The sequence below is a fragment of the Chaetura pelagica genome, unplaced genomic scaffold (genome assembly GCF_000747805.2).
Source record: "Chaetura pelagica isolate M959 unplaced genomic scaffold, ChaPel_1.0 scaffold76, whole genome shotgun sequence".
In the NCBI taxonomy this organism is placed as follows: domain Eukaryota; kingdom Metazoa; phylum Chordata; class Aves; order Apodiformes; family Apodidae; genus Chaetura; species Chaetura pelagica.
The window spans coordinates 3,963,537-3,982,178 of NW_009970723.1; the positions used below are offsets into that span (position 1 = coordinate 3,963,537).

At 41.1% G+C, this 18,642-nt stretch overlaps 2 protein-coding genes across 2 annotated transcripts in view; one reads left to right on the top strand and one right to left on the bottom strand.

The window, feature by feature from the left end:
* Positions 1-13,955, top strand: part of E2F5 (E2F transcription factor 5, p130-binding) — a 20,402-nt gene extending 6,447 nt beyond the window's left edge. The window contains exons 5-14 of the mRNA XM_010006491.1: positions 352-547; positions 686-784; positions 5,139-5,248; positions 5,902-6,063; positions 7,206-7,249; positions 8,650-8,714; positions 10,305-10,569; positions 11,244-11,444; positions 11,844-11,888; positions 13,220-13,955. Coding sequence (XP_010004793.1) covers positions 352-547; positions 686-784; positions 5,139-5,248; positions 5,902-6,063; positions 7,206-7,249; positions 8,650-8,714; positions 10,305-10,569; positions 11,244-11,444; positions 11,844-11,888; positions 13,220-13,329 — 1,297 coding nt within the window. The 3' untranslated portion in view covers positions 13,330-13,955. The remainder of the gene's footprint in view (positions 1-351; positions 548-685; positions 785-5,138; positions 5,249-5,901; positions 6,064-7,205; positions 7,250-8,649; positions 8,715-10,304; positions 10,570-11,243; positions 11,445-11,843; positions 11,889-13,219) is intronic.
* Positions 13,956-14,010: 55 nt separating this feature from the next.
* LOC104396557 (chromosome unknown open reading frame, human C8orf59) lies at positions 14,011-18,584 on the bottom strand. Its single transcript, XM_010006409.1, has 3 exons — positions 18,462-18,584; positions 15,453-15,569; positions 14,011-14,079 (listed from the first exon to the last, which is right to left on the bottom strand). Exons 1-3 carry the CDS (start codon positions 18,582-18,584, stop codon positions 14,011-14,013), a joined length of 309 nt encoding a protein of 102 aa, XP_010004711.1.
* Between the last annotated feature and the right edge of the window lie 58 nt (positions 18,585-18,642).

Consider the following 18,642-nt stretch of genomic DNA (forward strand, 5'->3'; position numbering starts at 1 on the left):
GCTGACAGCCGGTGCGGGCGGCCGGAATGCCCCTTCCGACTCTTTGGCAAGGGGGTAAAATGGCTACCGTGCATAAAATATAGTCAGCTGGGCTGTTTTTTGGTTTGGTTTGGTTTTTTTCTTTTACTGTGTTGCGCTGTGCACTGACTCGGTGCACGGGGACTTATTTAAACCTATGTCTCGCCATCCTCTTCGGAGTCCTTTTAGGAAGGGAAGACGATGTTGAAAAGCAGGCTGTTGCTCTTTTAATGCTTTTACATATATATATATATGTGTGTGTGTGTGTATGAAAGATGCTTAACTGGGGGAGGGGGCTGGCAAATCGCCTTCCCCCTTGCTGCCGTCTCCCAGGTGTGAAGGTGTTGGACGCAGCCAAGCGAGGACTTCCCCGCTGAGCCTCAGGACGAGCCCACCTCGCAGCCGGGCCTCATGCCGGGCGGTCCCTCTGTCTCAGGAGAGACCCCGTGGTGCCCTGTCCCGCTTGCCGGCTCCCGGACCGTGCAGCCGTGCTGGCCAACGAGCTGGGGCTCTGTGCATCGAGGCGAAAGTGTGTTTTTTCCTGCTGGATAAGGTCCGCGGGAAACTGCTGAGCAGTTAAGCAAAGTGCAGCGAGAGGCTGGCTTGGCACTTTGGTTACTTGAAGTCCTTTCTGGAAAACTGATCCTATTTGTTGATCATTTTTAAGCGGCTGCAGGAGGTGAACAGTGTTCTTGGAGCTTTTTGTGCATCCCTGTTCAGAGAGCAAGCGCTTCAGTGGTATTACAGTGGCTGGTGGAACCTCATGGTGAACAGGGAAGGATACCAGTTAGGCTTTATACTCCTCCTTTAGTTATGTTGTGGTCTATACACATGATTAACTTCTTTGTATTTAACTGCCTCTTCCTTTAGTAAAACAGAACAAAGCTGTCCGCATCTGGGAGACTGTTACGCAGCTGACTTTATTGTCTGTCAGGTGGTGTGACTGTCTTCCAGGCCGGTTACAAACAAAACATAGTCTGTAAGACAACAGGCCAAAAAACTTAGCTTAAAGAGCCAAAGAGATATAAAGTTGGGCTATGTGTAGGAATAGGAGGATGTTTCTCATTCTCTTTCGTTAGGAGGGTAGCCACCCAGTGGGAATGGAAGGGTTGACAGCCAGGGAAAAGTGGGCATTGCAACAAGTCATAGACATTTCTGCTCAAGATCTTGATTGGAGACTGGTATCTGAATTACAGGATACCGTTTGTTGGAAGTAAATGCTAACTGAAGTGAATAAATCATTGGTACTTTCATATACAGTGAGTCAGAATGTACTTCTCTGTAACTGGTATTTCTCATAAATAAGGCACATATCTTAGAAAAAAAAAGAAAACCAGCATGCACGTTGTGTCGGTGTGCTCAGGGACTCTGAGGAATAGTGTGTTCCAAGAAACCGTTCATGTGGTGAGCATCTTCAGATGTCTCCCTGCTGACAGGCATTGACCATCCGATGTCATGCAGCTGAGTAGTATTTTTATAGCAAAGCTATGAAGAAAATACAATTTGGAAGCATTTGGTGTACTGGCTTAGTGATACAGCAACTGAGAGTGGAAAGCTGTTTTGTAGGACTTTTCCTCGTGATTTTTTGAAACATCTATAATTATAGTTAAGCAATCTGTAAGAGGATACTTTGGGACATGTGTGCTGACCCATGACGAAGCAGTAGGGATGCATCGTCCTGTGTGTGGTCACTGTTCCTCACTTTAGGTGCAGGGAGGGGAGCCCTGCAGGTTCTGTATGCTGAATTTTTTTGGAAGTGTTTTAATGCTGGACATTGCTCTGCTCATCTCTGACAAGTCATGGTAGCAGAAGTGAGGATTTTCTTTACTTGGAATTTGAATCCTGCAGTGCTTACTTTAAAATCAAAGGCCTACTCTTGAATAATTGCATACCGGTCCCTGAATAATCCTATATAGCCCTAGTTATGGAAGTAAGATTAAAACATTAAGGGAGGAGATGGAAGGAAAAGTAAGCAAAGGTCTTGAATGCAGCAACCAACAAATTGCAGGGGAGAGAGAAAAAGAGCAAGTCAGTGAGGGATAAGTCGCCTGAAATTACTCCCAGACTTTGTATATTCTTTCTTTTCAGTAGAATACAATTGTTTCTGCCTTGATTTCTTAAATGGGATGGGTTGATAGCAGAATGCCATCTCTGCTATTCTCAAGGTTAAGTAGTGTTTCTCAACATCAGTGCAAAACATCACTTGTTTGTTACTGCTTTTAGAAATGTGTTATCAGGAGGAAATAACAACTGCCTTACACTTGCCCTGCCCCACAGAAGAAGAAGAAAAAAAGCATATCTATTAAATTTTACATTCCCTTTATGCAGTCATTGATATTCAGTAGTTTTACATAAAGGTTTCCCAAGACACCCATCAGTTTCAAAATCCCACAGAGCTGTTGACAGTCCTCTTGGGGAGAAGATAACATCGCTGGACAGGCTGGAAGATGCAGCACCACTTTCCTTTGACACATGGAGAGCAAGTGGGCGTTGCTGCCCCTTCTGCTTTGTTAAACTTCTCAGTTATGACTCTGCCACAGTGCTCTAGCCAGCTCTTCTGCTCTTCAGTGCTAAGGTAGCAAATGTGCAGCTGGTAATTCCCACTGCCTTTCATCGGCTCCCAGGGAGCAAAAAAGAAGTCGTGTGGAACATGTGCACCCAAACTCTCAATTATCCTTTCTCTGCTTTGGGTTTGGTTGTGGTTTTTTTTCATTTCTGGGCAGGACGTTGTGTGTGTGTGCATTACTGCAGCTGAAGCTGTGCTGAATGGCACCTTTTCTGTATTCCTGAAGTTTTACATTCTGAATGCACAGAGAACCAAGGCACCATGCTTAGGTGTTTTTCTTCCAGCTCAGAACCTGTCTGTGAGACACTAATATAGTGCTTGGCTTCAGCATATGCATATTCAAAATATCAGGAGATACTATCAGGAGATAATATCAGAAGAAATTACTAGAGTGCATCAGCTTTACATTTAAAAGATTTTATGAAGGAACTCCAAATACAGATGATTCAGAGGAAGGAATGTGGAAGCTACATCCAGCCATCTTAACTGGGCCATTGTGGTAGATGTCCCTTCCTTGTGCTGCTCGTATCTGCTTCAACCATTTGACATAGACAGAAATTAGGAGTTTTATAAGTGTTTTTGAAAATGAGATTTGTTTAAAAGTCTCAGGAGGCTCTTTTAATTATTGAAGTCATTAGTGTGTGGTTTGTGTGGAGGGACTGAATGCCTGAACTTAATTTCTGGGCCATGGGCCTAGTGGAAGGTGTTAACATTGGTAACTGCTAGAGTGTTTGAGAGGAACTTTCCAATTGATGTTTAAAATGTCTGTGAAACACACTATAAAATTTTAAGAAGGTAATTAGGTTATACAAAACAGTTTAGGTTACAAGTACCAGAAAGTTAGTGAATGTTTGAACTAAACTTTCCAGAGTGGCCCCACTTTGATTTCCTTGTTGAAATTCTTGTTGTAGTAGTTAGACTACATATCTGTGATTTAATTATACATAGTACTAGTCAAGCCAAATACATATGTAACTGCCTGTTTCCTTGAGGGGGGGGAAAAAAAAAAGTTTATGCTCTGTATGTATTTGTATGTGTTTTGTTTTGTTAGATAGGAAAAGAATTTAAGAGACTGCTGCAGAAGCCAGTATGAAAGAAAATTTTTGATAACAGTATCAGTAGAAACACTGTTCAGTGTTCACATCACGGTTAAGGAGAGAGCAGTGTTTATGCTTCATGGCTATAAGGGTATTTTTAAACATTTCCATTCTTCTTTCATTTTTCCTTTAATTTTACTTGCAAAACATTCTTCAGTATAAATTGGACTACTAAGTCCAACTAATTAACTTTTTAATAGGAATGTGTAATTTCTTTAGAATATTAATGAGTTTGTTTATGGTTCAGAAAATACTGTAAAAGGAGTTATATGGACTTTGCTATAAAATAGAATTGGTTTTCCTTCTATTTATGGTTGTCTTGAATTATACTCTTCATATAGGCTACTTTACTTAGAGCATTAATTCAATAAATTGTTGGACAATCTGAAATAACTCATCATGTGCCTATAGTGGAAATCAGCTGGCTTACACATTAGTTCAAATTTGGGATGTAGGAGTCTTTGCCAGCTATCCTTCTCTTTGTTTCTCTTCCTTTTTTATTTTAATCCATTTAATCCATATAATCCCTTGTAATCGTTGCATCTGAGTGTCCCGAGTAGTGACAGATGCAGACTCGTCTTTGGCTGAAGGAGACTACTAAAGGCTACTTGAGTAGCATTGCAGCATTAAAGAGAAGAGCGTGTGGAAGGCACAACTAGCTCAAGGTTGCTTATTTTATCTTACATTTTTGCATTAGGTACATAAAAATCACCATGGAGAGAGAAGTACAGCATTAAGCAGACTGTTTTCTCTGCCTGACACTCTTGCTTTGCTTCAAGTGATGAGCTGTGACAGCACACAGACACACAGCCTAACTAACTGTGGTTAAAGTGGTAGTGTGGCAGCTAGAAGTATCCCTGTGAGCTGTACCAGGGTTCTGGTGACTGCGAAACAGCTCTTGGTACTCATTGTGACTGATGGAGCAAGCCCAGGTGTGGCATGGATTAACGCGATGAAATGTTAGAGGATGGTGCTGGCTTGAAGTATTGCAGCTCTGCTTCAGCCACTGTGAAATTACAGGCCTGTTGTTTCATATCGCAGCAGAGTTTAGTCCAAACCTTGAGTGTTAGTGGAAGGGATGATAAACTTAACAAGATTTGCTCCACTGCAGGGCATTGCTTTCTGCCTTCCCTGCATTTTCCTGGCTTCCAAAAAGAGCACTGCATGCTTCTTCATGCACTTAAATAGCACGTGCTCCAGATATCAAAGGTGGTCTTTGCAACACACGTCGACTCTCCTGTCTGACAAGGGTAGACCTGCTGGCCTTCAAAGAGGTGGCTTTTCTCGGCATTCTGTGTAGCACTACGTGCAGGTGCTGAAGTATTCATCTGGCTTTTGAAAAGCTGTGTCTTCTCCCTTCAGAATTACATTATTTGGCATTTGTCCAAGGGAATGGCTTAGCTGCCTTTTGCCCTCAGCATGGAAGCTGCTGATGCTTGTTGTTCTTCTCTTGACAGGCTGCTGATACCCTTGCTGTGAGGCAGAAGAGAAGGATCTATGATATCACCAATGTTTTGGAGGGAATTGATCTAATTGAGAAGAAGTCAAAAAACAGCATTCAGTGGAAGTAAGCTGTGTCTATTTTGCATATTTTCACATGCTCAAAAGCAACAAAAATTGTTACCTTTCACTTCTGACTGGATATGACACCATAAAATTAACGTTACGCTCATCAATGAGCAGTAGAACATTTTAGGATCTCAGTTAAGTTTCAAATTGATTTTCTTCCATTTAACTTGTGTCTTTGATACATAAAACCATGTTTAAAGCATACTGGAGAGAAACTTTCTGAAAACTTACAGTACTGCTTTATAACTAGCACTTGTAGTTGAAAAATTTACACTAGGTGAATCTGGGAAGGGTATTGGGACACACTGTCTCCACCTGCCTAGCCACTTGTAGTCCATGCCTGTTTTCTCTTGGGTTGCTTAAGGTGAAAAGTCAAGCTAAGAGTTAGAGTGGATGGAGAAGGGGCCTACAAACCAGCTTTAACACTGAAGAAGCTACATTGCAAAATAAAATAAATGTAGAAGGGGGAGGAAATTCTAAATTTGATCTGAAGTTAAGTATTTTTCTGCTAAAATGCTGCTGGGAAGGTAAATGCTCATTTCCTTCATACTGATTTTCAAAATGGTGAAAGTAGTCTTCAGATATTATCTTTGCATGTTCACTTTAGATTTTCACTTCTTATGGTTTCACAACCCCTTTTGCCTTTTTAAGAGGAGTAGGTGCTGGCTGCAATACAAAAGAAGTCATAGACAGGCTGAGGTATCTGGAAGCTGAAATTGAAGATCTAGAGCTAAAAGAAAAAGAACTGGATCAGCAGAAGCTGTGGCTTCAGCAAAGCATCAAGAATGTAATGGATGATTCTACAAACCACCAATATCCTTTCAAATTAATTGTGTGCATCTTGGAACTAGATTTAAAGCAACAGTTAAAGTGTAGGTAATGGCTGAAGTGTAATGTACTCTATTTTATCCAGAAGAAAGGGAAGACTTAATACTTTTTCTCTGGTTTTGGTTCAAAAAAAAATAATATAAATCTTATGTAAGTGTTAACATGACTCTTTAGCTTCTATGACTTCTTATCAGTGCTTTATATGAACCTTTTTTTGTGTTGCTTCCTCCTCTTGATAAGATTAAGCTATCGCCCAAAGATGAATTGAGTTAGCAAAGTCCTGAAGCTTGTTTGGCTTGGAACTGGGAAAATACCCTGTCTCTAAGTACCCCATAAGCAGAGAGTTCCCTCTACATTACTTGTAACCACGTGTTTCTCTGTCTTGCAAGATACTGAGTCAAATAGACACCTGAGATTTGGAGCAGAAAAGTCCCCTTCTTATCTACTATCTATCTTCTATCTTATCAGTGAAAAGAATTTAAACATTTCTTGCAGTTGCTCTGCAGAAATTATTCCTGTAAAATGGGTTTTGTAGAAATGAGATTAAATTTAGACATTATGAGAACCTTTCCTTTGGGAGAGCTCACACTGGAATTGACCTTCCTCCAGGGAGGTGGTGAATATCTATCACTGGAGGTTTTCCAGAGGCAGGGAGGAAAAAGTCTGTCTGGAATGTCTTTAATAGTTTATCCTACCTTGAGGCAGGGGCCTGGGATGGCAGATGAACTCTCAAGTCCCCTCTGGCAGTATTTTTGTTTGATTCTGGGAAGTCCTGATACGCAGTTGAATTCTGTGGGGTCAAGTTCATGAGGTGAATGTCATTCTTTAAAACAAGTTTTTACTTGTTCTCTTTTTTCTTTTTCTTTTTTTTTTTTATAATAATATCTTCTCATTCAAGCCATGCAACTTTTTCCTTTTTGTATCTTCTTTACAGAAATACTCTTTTTCTTTAAAAAACAGAATTGTGCTATTTTGAACTAGCCATTCTGAAAGCCAAAAATCATGCCTTGGTTACACCTCTTGAGTAACAGCAGTAAGTTTGCAGTTTAGGCTAAGTTTGTCAAGCTTCTAGAGAGCAACACCAGTTTCGTGTTGCTTTAAGAAAACTGTTCCTTGACGTAAATTACATTCTCATATGTAACCCATGAAGATATTTGTAACTGCTTCAATGGTAAGTTGCAGCTGGGCTGTATTTCTTAAAGTGAGGAATTTCCTGATCTTCCTCTTGAAAACTAGTTTGCTAACTAACCTGCTTTTTCCATACACATAGTTTGAATTTAGAAATATTCAGTAGTGATCAGTAGTAGTTAGATGTCTCTCATAATGTTTGTGACCAGTGAGTTCTGGCATTTTCTGGTTGTAGTCACAGGTTGTACAGAATGGAAGCTCAGATCATTTTGGAGTACTGTTTTCAGATGTCTTTTTCTTTGGTCATGCTTTGCAGCCCCTTGCCTCAGGCCGTTAATGGAACCGGGGATGGGAAATTTTGGTCCAACCCACCAGAAAGACCAGGCAGGTCCAATTTTCATAAGATTTTCTAATTAGAGCTGTGGCCAGAGGGAGCTCCTGATGATGCTATGTACGTGGAGCCAGCTGAAGTTTGAAGATGAGGGATTGCTACTACATCAAAATAATTCCTTCTGTACAGGCAAAAAATTACATCCTCTCCTGATCTTGGATTATCCAAGGGAAGATTGTTGTTCAGCCTTCAGCTAGGCTCAAAACCATCCTTTTTTTTGCCACAAGGAAGGCTGGGTTTGTTTTTGAATAAAAGTGCAAGATCAACTACTCCAGAGCTTAGCAGAATCAGCTGTTACTAAAAACAGTTAATCATGACAAAATGTAGAGGCACCTAGTATGTCAGTCACATAGTACTTCATGTAAAGGTCTTTTAGGAGGCAGAGGAAGAAAAACATTATGCCAAGTTACGGACAAAGGGGAATTGATGTGCAGGGAGGTAAGTGACCTGCAGCGTAAGGCAGGTTGTGCCAGTGCTGCTGATAAAATTGTGATCTTCTGACTGTAACATTTCAGTGCACTTAGCAAGCCACAGGTGAGTGTGATAGGCAGCTGTTACGTCTTGGCTATATATGCTGCAGAAGCTGTGAGCTTAGATACTGGAAAGTGCTGGCACTGAAGGCCATCATTAAGACCTCTTCTTCTCTTGTGAAATCTATCTGTACTACTACCATTCTCCAAAGCTCAGGTGAGCTGTACCAGAGAGCTGTTTCAGGTGACAAACTAGTTAAGTATTTTAATCTCACAATACATAAACAACTATGAGATCTGAGGAAAGTAACAAGCAGGTAAAGGACGTGCTAAATATTGCATTGCTGCAGGAAAAGGTTCTTGCAGCTATGGTCAAAGTATTTGGATTCTGTGATTTATATTATGCAGTATACTTGGATCTTACAGGGACTATGCAAGTCTCACCACAAGTTTATCTGCTAGAATTACACAGTATTTTAAGTGACCTTAGAGAATTACTATGTCCCATTTGAGTGGATACCATGCAAGACTTAAGAAAAATATGCACATTTAACACTTTCTTAAAAATTGCTATTCAACCAGGAGACACACTTCTAGCAATTCAAGCACCTTGTGGTACACAGTTAGAAGTACCTATACCCGAAATGGTATGTACTGCTTTCTTGCTCACCTAAGTGTTCTAGAGGGACAGTGGAAAAGAGCAGCTACATTAGAACAGAGGATTTATGTCTAGCTACATGTGAAAGGGGAAAAAAAACCAAACCACTAAGATGGTATCAGCTAAGAATGGATGGGATGGGTGGGAAAAGGTATATTTGATAGAGTAATGTTAACTCTCTCTTCTGTTTTATAGAAAAAGATATAATAATGGGTTTCTTTGCACTGTCTTCTCTCTTGCTTTTAAATGTTTCAACTTCCTGAATGAAGCATAATTGTCATGAATTCCCCTGAGAAGGAATAGCAGCAACTTCTGTGTGTCAGATTTCCAATGTATTGCTAAATCAGATCTTTTATGGAAAAGCATTTTAGATTTAGTTGTAGGATTGGTTTAGATTTAATTAATATTTAATCACATGGTACTAGCCTGGGTAGAGAAACACAGACTGCAGTCACACTTTAGCCAGAAGGCTTAAACACACAGGATTAAAGTAGGAGGCCAAATTACTTACCTCTCTCCATCTTTAATGTTTCTTTTTATTGCAGTGCTCTGTTTTAAATTGGGTTTACATAGTTGGAAGAGAGCATTGTATGAAGCATGATAGCCACTATGCTTGTAGAAGGGTGAAATTCACCTGAGGAGTTTCACAAGCTATATTTAGTGAGGCTAAACACAGTCTAATATCATAAGAGCATCCAAAGCTAGAACCACGGAGCTGATCCCAGTGATAACTATCTTTGTCCGTCTCTGCTGAAATCAGTTCAGGCAATGGTAAGGTTCTCTGTGGGACCTAAGTTGGCAGGTGTGATGTTGGGGTTTTTTTGCTTTTTGTGGAGGACTAAAACAGCTGATCTTAGTCTTCATCACCAAGTTCAAATTAGATGTTTCTGTCTGGGTTTCCCTTCCCCTAAGACTCCTTTCCCACTTTTCTCATACTCATTTTTTCTAAAACATTACTTGCTGAAAACCTACTTGCTGAATTGGCCACTGCAGAGTTAGTGATATAGGAAGCTAGTCCTAGCTGTACTGACTAAACAACTTGCCAAAAAAAGGCCTGGCAAATCATCTAAGAAACTGTTTCTACTGACTCGGGATCCCATGTTGACTCAGTCTGGGTGAGACCCAGACTGAGTCTGGGTGTTTTAGGATGATTGGTCCCAACCAGGATAATTCTGAAGCTCCATTTAAAAGGAAGAAATTTAAATGTACAGAACTCATTATTTATCACTGCTGTTATTGATAAGATGTAGCCCAGCTAAGTATCATGTAATTTGAATTCAAGATGGAGTTAAGTGCTTCAAAGGGCTGTTTATTTGTGTCTGGTGTAACTGTGTGCTGGTCAGGTAATACATTACAGGTTTGTAATCTGTTTGCATTTTAGGTTTTTTTATCATTAGATCACATGTATTAGTTTTAAATATATTTTTTAATATATTTATCTTCTGCTTCAGTTTGAGAATTCTCTTCAAACATCTTCACTATTTTCTGTGGGAAATAGCTCTATGCAGTTATTGTTACATTTTTGTGAAGTTCCAAGTTCTTAAGGAATGGTAACTTTTTTAATACACCACCTCTACAGGGACAGAATGGACAGAAGAAATACCAGATCAATCTTAAAAGTAGTTCAGGACCTATCCATGTGCTGCTTATAAATAAAGAATCAAGCTCCTCCAAGCCTGTGGTGTTTCCAGTTCCTCCACCTGATGACCTTGCACAGCCCCCATCTCAACCTGCAGCTCCAGCAACTCCCCTTAAACCTGCAACAGCTCCTCAAAATCCACCAGAACAAGGTCTTAACCAAGGAGAAGAGATACCACCAACATCAGTTGTGGACACGCCATCAGGTAAGTCCAGGATTTTTTCCCACCTCAGATGAGTGGGGGAGGAAAGAGACTGGAGGGAAGGAAGACTCTATCTAAAGGAAAGATCAAGAATTTGCATAGTGTAGCAGTTGGCCTGTTAAGAAACTACCCCAAGGGTTTACTGACAGCTCTCAGGAGGTTACAGAGAAGCCTTTTCCTCTTTATCTGTCTGGTGAAACAGATTACCCCTTGTAGCTTATCATCTTATACTGAGAAAGTGTTGGATGTGATTTGTTAATTATTCAGAGGTGCCTCTCCAGAACGCAGTATGGAATAAAATTGCTGGCCTCTGATGGGAGTGTGTGATTTGAACATGTACCTTTTGATGAGACATGTCATACAGGCACTAGTTGCAGCTTTTGTCCCACAAGATCAGTTACTTTGTTCCACACAGCCACAGTGAGAGACCGCCTGAATATCAGGTATTTTTCATAATAATAGTAGGATAATACAAAAAGATTTAAGAAAATGCTGTCACTGACTGCATTTCTGAGGGGTCTTGATTAAATTGTGCCTGTGACTATAGAAGGGGGAGACTCCTGTCACTTCATCCCAGACTTTGGCCATGTTTTCCTCAAAAGGCACAGCCGAGTGCAAGCCTTTTGTGTTCCTTTTTACTGTAACAGACTTTATAGAGGGCCTTTCTGTCTTTCTAGACGGCAGCACACAGGAGAGCAGTTCAACCCCAGCAGCTCCTTACTCCAGCCTCCCAGAGCCCGTGTTGTACCCCAGCCTTTCAGGAGATGACGCCCAAGCCACAGCGAGCTCCAGTGACTACCAGGGCTTGCTGCCCCTGGATGTTAACTGTATTCTCAAGCCAAACACATTCGACATAGCAAAGATGGAGGAGCCCACAGGTAGGGAGCAGCAGTTACTATTTAAATGTTTTTATTAGTTTCCTGAGTCCTTCTTTGTGACCAGGCTACCGACAAGTTAACACAGGGAAAATGACAGGCCTGTTGATCTCTTAATGAAGCCCCTGAGCCAGCTCTTAGGAGCAAACTCATTTTGAGCAAAATACCTTTCTCTGCCATCAAATCAGCTTCATATTTTATATGGCTCTAGGGTTTTAATCTGTGAGAGAAAAGTATCAGGAAAAACTGAAGGACACAAAGATGAATATATTTTATGTATACATGGCATGCCTATCTCCACCACTTGCACTGTGCACAAGCCATACTGTACATTGCAATTCAGTGCTTTAATGCAGAGAATCTGTGTTGACTTTGATAAACACATGCTCCTGTCTTTCACAGAAAATTTCAGTGGGGATATTATTGATGAACTCATGTCTTCCGATGGTAAGTATTTACCATCTTTACTTTAATAATGACAAGTTAGCAGCATGTGTAAACAGCACTCTTGGTAGGATCTGTTAAGTCTGCTGCCAAAAGTCAGTACAAAACTATTTCTTTCCCCTGTACTGCCTCCTCTATCTGTCATTCTTGTCTTTGCTCCCCTTTCCCTTCCCTGCAGTAGTTTAACAATCAAAATTGGAAAGTCTTAATCCAACAAGCACTTACATGCATGAGTAACCCACTAGTCCTTAATTCAAGAACGAGAAAAAAAACAGGCTGATGACTTAAGAGTGCTGCCTTAAATAAATAAATCTGGTTTAATTCTGTTCAGCCTCAGGCTTCTTGCGGGGTCTTTGAGTAAGCATTTCAGAATGTATTTACATGCCTGCATGCAGACTGATACATGGCCAGATTTGGTACATGCACAGAATAGACAAATATCAGCCCTCTCTGCTCTTGCATCTTAGTGGTCATGAGTGCAGAACTGAAGCACAGCTGGAAAGTTTACATATTCCTTGCCTCCTTGCTCTGTCTCACCGAGGTGCCAGGCAGAGGTGAACTCAGCTGGCGTTGTTCCTCTTGCTCTGTAAACATGCTGCTGTGAGCAGCCTCTCCTGATATCTGCCCGTCAAGCAGACAACCTCAGGGCATATACAGAAAGAACCATGCAATTTTAAGATCCAAGGGAATATATGAATGTGCCAGTACATGGCTAAAATGGAAATAGTCTTCACTTTTAGAGCAGGTACAGCATGCCTGGCTCATCTGCAATAGGTTAGTGTTCCTGAGGTGCAGCACAAGGGCTGAGGCTTCTCCTCTTGCATTCTCTACCCAAAAATGGCTTCAAGTCCATGCTTGCAATGCAGTGCACAGAGAAGCTGCTAGCATCCATTTTTTCATCTGTAAAATAGGAATGGTAACTTCCTTACTTAAAATTATAAATATTCCAAAGCTAATGTATGCAATACTGTAAAAAATTTAAAAAATCAAAACACAGTAATGGCTTTCTGATTAGTTTTGAAAGCTGTTCAGGAACTCCTTTGCTGCAGAAAGAGAAATTAAGCCCATATTCCACAGCTATCGCTCGATTCCAGGAAATTCACTTAAAATACTAAGGAAAAAATGTAGAAGTCTCACTTTTAACTGCCTTAGTTTAAAGGCAGTACAGGTAGGTATTCACAGTATGTCTCTTAGCATGCTTGTCAGATTATCAAGACTATTTTAATTGTTAAGATTAACAACCCTGATAGTGGTGATGACAAACATAATGAATTATGAAATAGGGCTGATATTCCAAGTGTTTTAATTTAAACTAAACTATTCCTGCTTTACAGTTTTTCCTCTCTTACGACTCTCTCCTACTCCCGGAGATGACTACAACTTTAACCTGGATGATAATGAAGGAGTCTGTGATCTCTTTGATGTGCAGATACTAAATTATTAGATATTGTGTCAACCAGACTACTTATCTACCTCTAACTATAACATTCTAGACTTCTTCATAACATAAGTATTTGAATAATGAATGTATAACTTCTTAGTTCACTGACTCTGGGAGTTTATTTCCTTTTGCTTCCTTTAACTACTTCACAAAACAAATTCAACCAGAAAAAAGGGCTTTCATCAAAAATTCTGGCACATTTTTTCACCTGAGTGTCCTCTGTATAATCCAATTATTTGGATTTCTTCTTAGTAAGAAAAGCAAAAATGCTTCACAGCCTTTTGATCATTTAAAAAAAAAAAAAAAAAAGACTTCTTTCTCACTGTTAACAGCATTTTCTTTGAAGCTTTACTGCCAAGAAGCCTTTTTTTTTTTTTTATACCTTTCAATCAATTTTGGAGCTTTCACTGCCAAGCTGAAAAGTAACGGATACCAACTTGAGTTATGCTAAATTGTTTCAGTGAACCAATTTTGTGAAGTGCCTTCTGTTTTAGCACTTTAAGTTTCTCACACTGACTTCTGACATTCCACTTTCCTAGATGACAGGAAAGGTCTGTTTGTAGTTTGTATTAAAGTGTGCCAATACTTGTATATTAACAAGATTTTTTTAATAAAATTGTACAAACAAAGCCATCAGTACTTTTGATCTTCATTCCTTGCAATCCCTTCATCGTCCATTATGCATTACAACTGAGATAATAGGCTTGTGGCAGCATCCACGTTCGCTGGTTCCTCTTCCAGATGTGCAGAAACCTAAAATAAATTAGTCACAGTTTGAAGTAGAAAGCAGTGTCTTTTTACTCTGCTTGAAAAAAACCCACACTAATAAATACCTGTTACCTAGAAGATTAATTTATCGTTACATATTTAATTTAGACTTATTTTACAGTCATAATTCAGTATCTTGGGGAACCACAGAATTAAGTAAACTTGACAGATAAGCAGCCAATACCTTGTACTGCAGGAGAAAGACAAGGCATCATGCCAGTAACGTAACATACGTGGTCAAATGCAAATAGGCTTAAAGCTAGTTCAGGAAACGCTTCAGACCACGTAATTTTGCCATTTTGGAGAAAACAGTATTGTTGCCTAAGTGATGAAATCCAACGTTACATTACGTACAGCCCTACCAGCATGTGAGCAGTGGTTGAGTCTGAATTCCTGGCTGCATGCAATAGCAAGCCAGCAGGGATAGGGCCACCAACTGTCTTGAAACCCTTGCTTAGCCTCATACTGTGCTGGCACAAGTCACCTAAGTTTCATTTTTCCCTCAGCCTTTCCTTAAGGTATTTCACACTCGTTCTGTTGCTCCTAGCCTTACAGGAACTTGGTCACCCCAGGCACAGTAATTAAAACTCAAGTCATATCCACTTCTCCCAACTCCCTCTACTTCCCTCAACAGCCAAGATGGATTAATCTGTACTTCATCCTGGCCCATGGCTTTCTCCCCCAAACCATGCCCATGCACCATGAAGCGTCAGCAATAAGAGTTTATACAGAGGAGCTTGTCTGCAATTAAAGTCTGCAAATGTATTTCTTTCTCAAGACTGCAGGTAGCCCTGTTTAGTAATGGAGCAGACAAAGGAAGACATGCGTACCACTGTCTTGAACCCTAAGTGCTGCAAGGCAAGAGCTCTACTACAGAAATTGCTGTTGCAGGTTTTGGTACTTGTGATGAGGGAATATGAAGGCTTAGGAACTGGGAACAGAAAGAGGCAACGTTCTTTAGTTCAAAGCACTGTTGCGTGTTTCAGGTAGGAAACAGCAAGGTTCATCCTTACTTTCTGTGTCTATTCCTGTTGAGGCATAAGTCTCTAATCAAGGGGCTGAAGCTGGAATTAACTTTGAAAAAATCAATTAAAAAACACCTAGAATATAATTTCAAAGGATGTTTTGCAAGCATGCTCTGGCTTGGCTACCCACCCCATTCTTGACTTTAGTAGTTACACAGCACTTGAATATGCTAACCAGATTTCAACATTACCACATAGCTGAAATGAATAAAACTGGGATTATAGCTTTAAAGTAACTGCATTAATTGGCTGCACTCTTAGAGCCAGAACATAATGCTTTGAACACGCACTTTCCTCATTTACCTCCTCAGATTTTTTACAAAGGGTAATTACCTGCTGACTCTCCTGAGGTTCTGCTGCTGTGCCTTTTGATAGCTGCTGTACTTCTTTCTGAACTTCAGCAAATGCTTTATTTATTGCATTAACTTTCTCAGCATTTCTAATGTTTATCTAGGAGGGAAAAAAGACACACATTGGTATTTTTAACTGAAATTCCACTGGCATGTAAAATTACACCTATTTCGTATAACTATTGAACAGCTGGTGTTACATGCATATCTTCCAAAATTACTTTTTCATAGGTATGTTTTTAAACTTTAGTTTACCTGCTACTTAATTATATCATTAAGTCATGTACTACTAATGTTCTAATAAATTAAATTTATGAAAGCAGTTAAACTTGTTCGATTGGAAAGGGACCCCATAGTGATCCAGAAACAGAACACAAAGAAAAAAGCCAGACTGGACAGGCCATGCTATGCTGCCCTCAGCTCTTCTTAGCTGGAAAGGAGTTCCAGGAAGGGCTCCTTCCTTTGTAAATGGTCTTACCATTTGGAATTTATTCCAGCAGTTTGCCTTTCAGCATCACATTTCTACTTATTCATACTGTAGGTCTAGCCAGCAACATCTGTCAGATTTTGCTAAGGTATTTAAAGAAACTTGTATGGCTGCAGCAGACCAGGACATGTATCTGGTCCCTGGACACCTCACAGCTTCACTTACTAGCCCAAATCTGCCTTTTTAAGTTATTTTCCGCAAAGGTGCATGCTTTCAGAGGGAAAACCTAACAGAGGGACACATGCTGTGCTCCGAGGACAATTTTCTGTGGTAGAGGATGCACAAGGCCATCAACTCTTTCAAACTGCAGCAAATTAGAGGTTCACCTGATCTCAGCCCTAGCACCTGTTGCTTCTGAAGCACCAAGTTTGGAACATGATTGTAGCCAGATACTGGCCTATTACATTGCAAATGTTCCAGAAGCACGCTGATACTTCTTCAGGCAATCCCAGATTCCAGGATGCCTACTGTTGTTCCAAAGGTAATTCCTGTAATTCACTTCTCAGCAACTTACATAAGCAGAAGTAAACCGTGATGTGTTACACGTATTCATTTTGCTTTCAAAGCTTCCGTGATGTCAGGGCATGTGTACATTAACAGTAATTAAATTTATTCTAAGTGCAAGACCAAAAGAACCAGTAGTAAGAAAGCAGGGGCAAGAGGCTGATAAAACAAGTCTATTCAGATTAGCGGTTTAATTCATAATAACATGGATGGTGACCCAAGAAACAGGGACTTGGCTCCTAGCTCAAGGCAGAGTGGATGGGACTGTGGGCAATGCAATACACAAAGAGCTTAGGTTTCCCATCAGGGCTTGCCACTGTTTTCCAGCTTCACAGGGGTGCTGAAAGGTTCCAGTCAGTTTTAATACCTGGTATCCTTCTCAGCTACTCTGGCAAGACTCCTCTGTAGAAGGAGGCTCTATAGCTACCATGTGTGTCTATATAAAAAATGGTTCAAATAGTTATAATGGGCTTTTATGTATTAAAGAACGAACCTATTTTAACAGTTTTTCTGAGCATTGTCCTGTACTGCCTAATTATAAGTAAATCCTTGGAGGCTTAATGAATTAAAGAATATGGCTTCAAACACACAGAATAAAATTTTACTCCTAATAAGCTACTGTCTTTCCTTGAGTCTTTATTATATAGAGCCCTCTAGACTAAGTAGGGATGTGACACCCAGCAATATGAAATTGTTTTGAGGCTTCCTGTTTATTTCCAGTTTGTTACACTCCTGTCTGTCTACCAGATTAACTTGTCAAGTGGCTTTAGCTTCCAGGAGAAAATCTGAAAGGGCCTTTTTTTTTAGAGCTGCTATTTAACCCTGTTTGCTTAGCAAACTGCAACTAAATCTAACAGGAACAGTAAGCCCCTAACTTTCTGCTTTTATTATCAAATGCCCTTCTAGAGTGGCAGGCTGAACTGTCAGCAGATCACACAGTTCAGGCAGGAGGCAGGATTTGAGAAGATAACTGTATAATGACTTGCTGCTACCAAATGGAAAACTCTTGCTTAGATAACCCCAGTCCTCTTCCCCTGCATTGCTTCTAGCCACACAACCCACTCTCTTCCTCCTCTGGGCTGTGATGCTCTCCAGACATGAAAATTACTTTTGCTTGTTTACTTTCCCATTGCTCTAGTGTGTTAAATAAGGTCACAGCAGGGTCTGAGGAGCATCCCAGTCCACCTAAGGTGTCAAAAGGGACATTGCAACTTAACCTATGGCAGTGTGTGCTCATAGGTCTGTTCACTGCATCTCACTGACACAGTTTTACTTGACAACTTGGACAAATAAACAGCCTCTGGATCAGAAAAGGCTCCATCCTTTCCAGTTTTTTCTCCCAAAAAATGTTTCTCCCAAAAAATGTTTCTCTTTGCACTAATTCATAATTTAGTGTTCAGCTCACAAGTCCAGCAGAGAAAAATGCAAAATGCATTTTTAATTGTTGTTGCTGCTGCTTTAGCAAGTTGTATCATCTAGCATGCAATGAGTTTCCAAGCCAGTATCAAGGTGAGCTGTGGGAACACAGCCCAGAGCCTGGTAAGGGAATCTGGGGTCAGGAACATGAGGGAAACGAGCAGGAGTTCCCCTTGCAGCATCTGTGCCTAGTGGTTTGAATCAAGCCAGTCTGTTACACTGTACCCTGAATTACAGCATCAGATGCTATCAGATATCTGTTCCAAATGACCCCCCTCAAGGAGAACAGCGTCAAGTCGTACATGGCAGGTGCCTGCAGGAAATTAGTCAAACAGACTTTCTGTGCTTTCCTTTTCGAGGGTGACGACATCCACCTATAAACCTGGTTTTCAGGTGCAAACTGTGTACTTGGCCATTTGTTCCCCAGCAGCATCCTGCCCATCGGACAGCGCCGCTCCGTCTGCCCAGGAGAAGGAGCCAAACCCCAGGGAAGCGTCCAGGCCCCCCCGGCCGCAGCCCCGCGTAGGACCTGCGCTCTGCCGCTCCCGGGCCTTTCCCGACACGGGCGGCCCCCGCGCCACTCACCTGCTTCAGCGCGGAGGTGACGGGTCGCGCCTTGGCCCTGCCCCTGCCCTTGGCCCTGGCGCCGCTGCGGGCGATGCTGAACACGTCGGCGGCCTTGGCCGCGCGCGACCGGCTCTTCCCCATGGCGGCGCGCGACTGGCGGCCGGGTGACGTCACACCGCGCGCCGGGGAACCGCCCATC

Bases quoted from the DNA above. Each gene is read 5' to 3' on its own strand.
- LOC104396557 (XM_010006409.1), bottom strand. From the start codon at position 18,584: ATGGGGAAGAGCCGGTCGCGCGCGGCCAAGGCCGCCGACGTGTTCAGC. The intron at 15,570-18,461 runs GTGAGTGGCGCG...TTTCCCTCCTAG, and splicing joins TCACCTCCGCGCTGAAGCAG to ATAAACATTAGAAATGCTGA. The intron at 14,080-15,452 runs GTAATTACCCTT...AATTTATTTTAG, and splicing joins AACCTCAGGAGAGTCAGCAG to GTTTCTGCACATCTGGAAGA.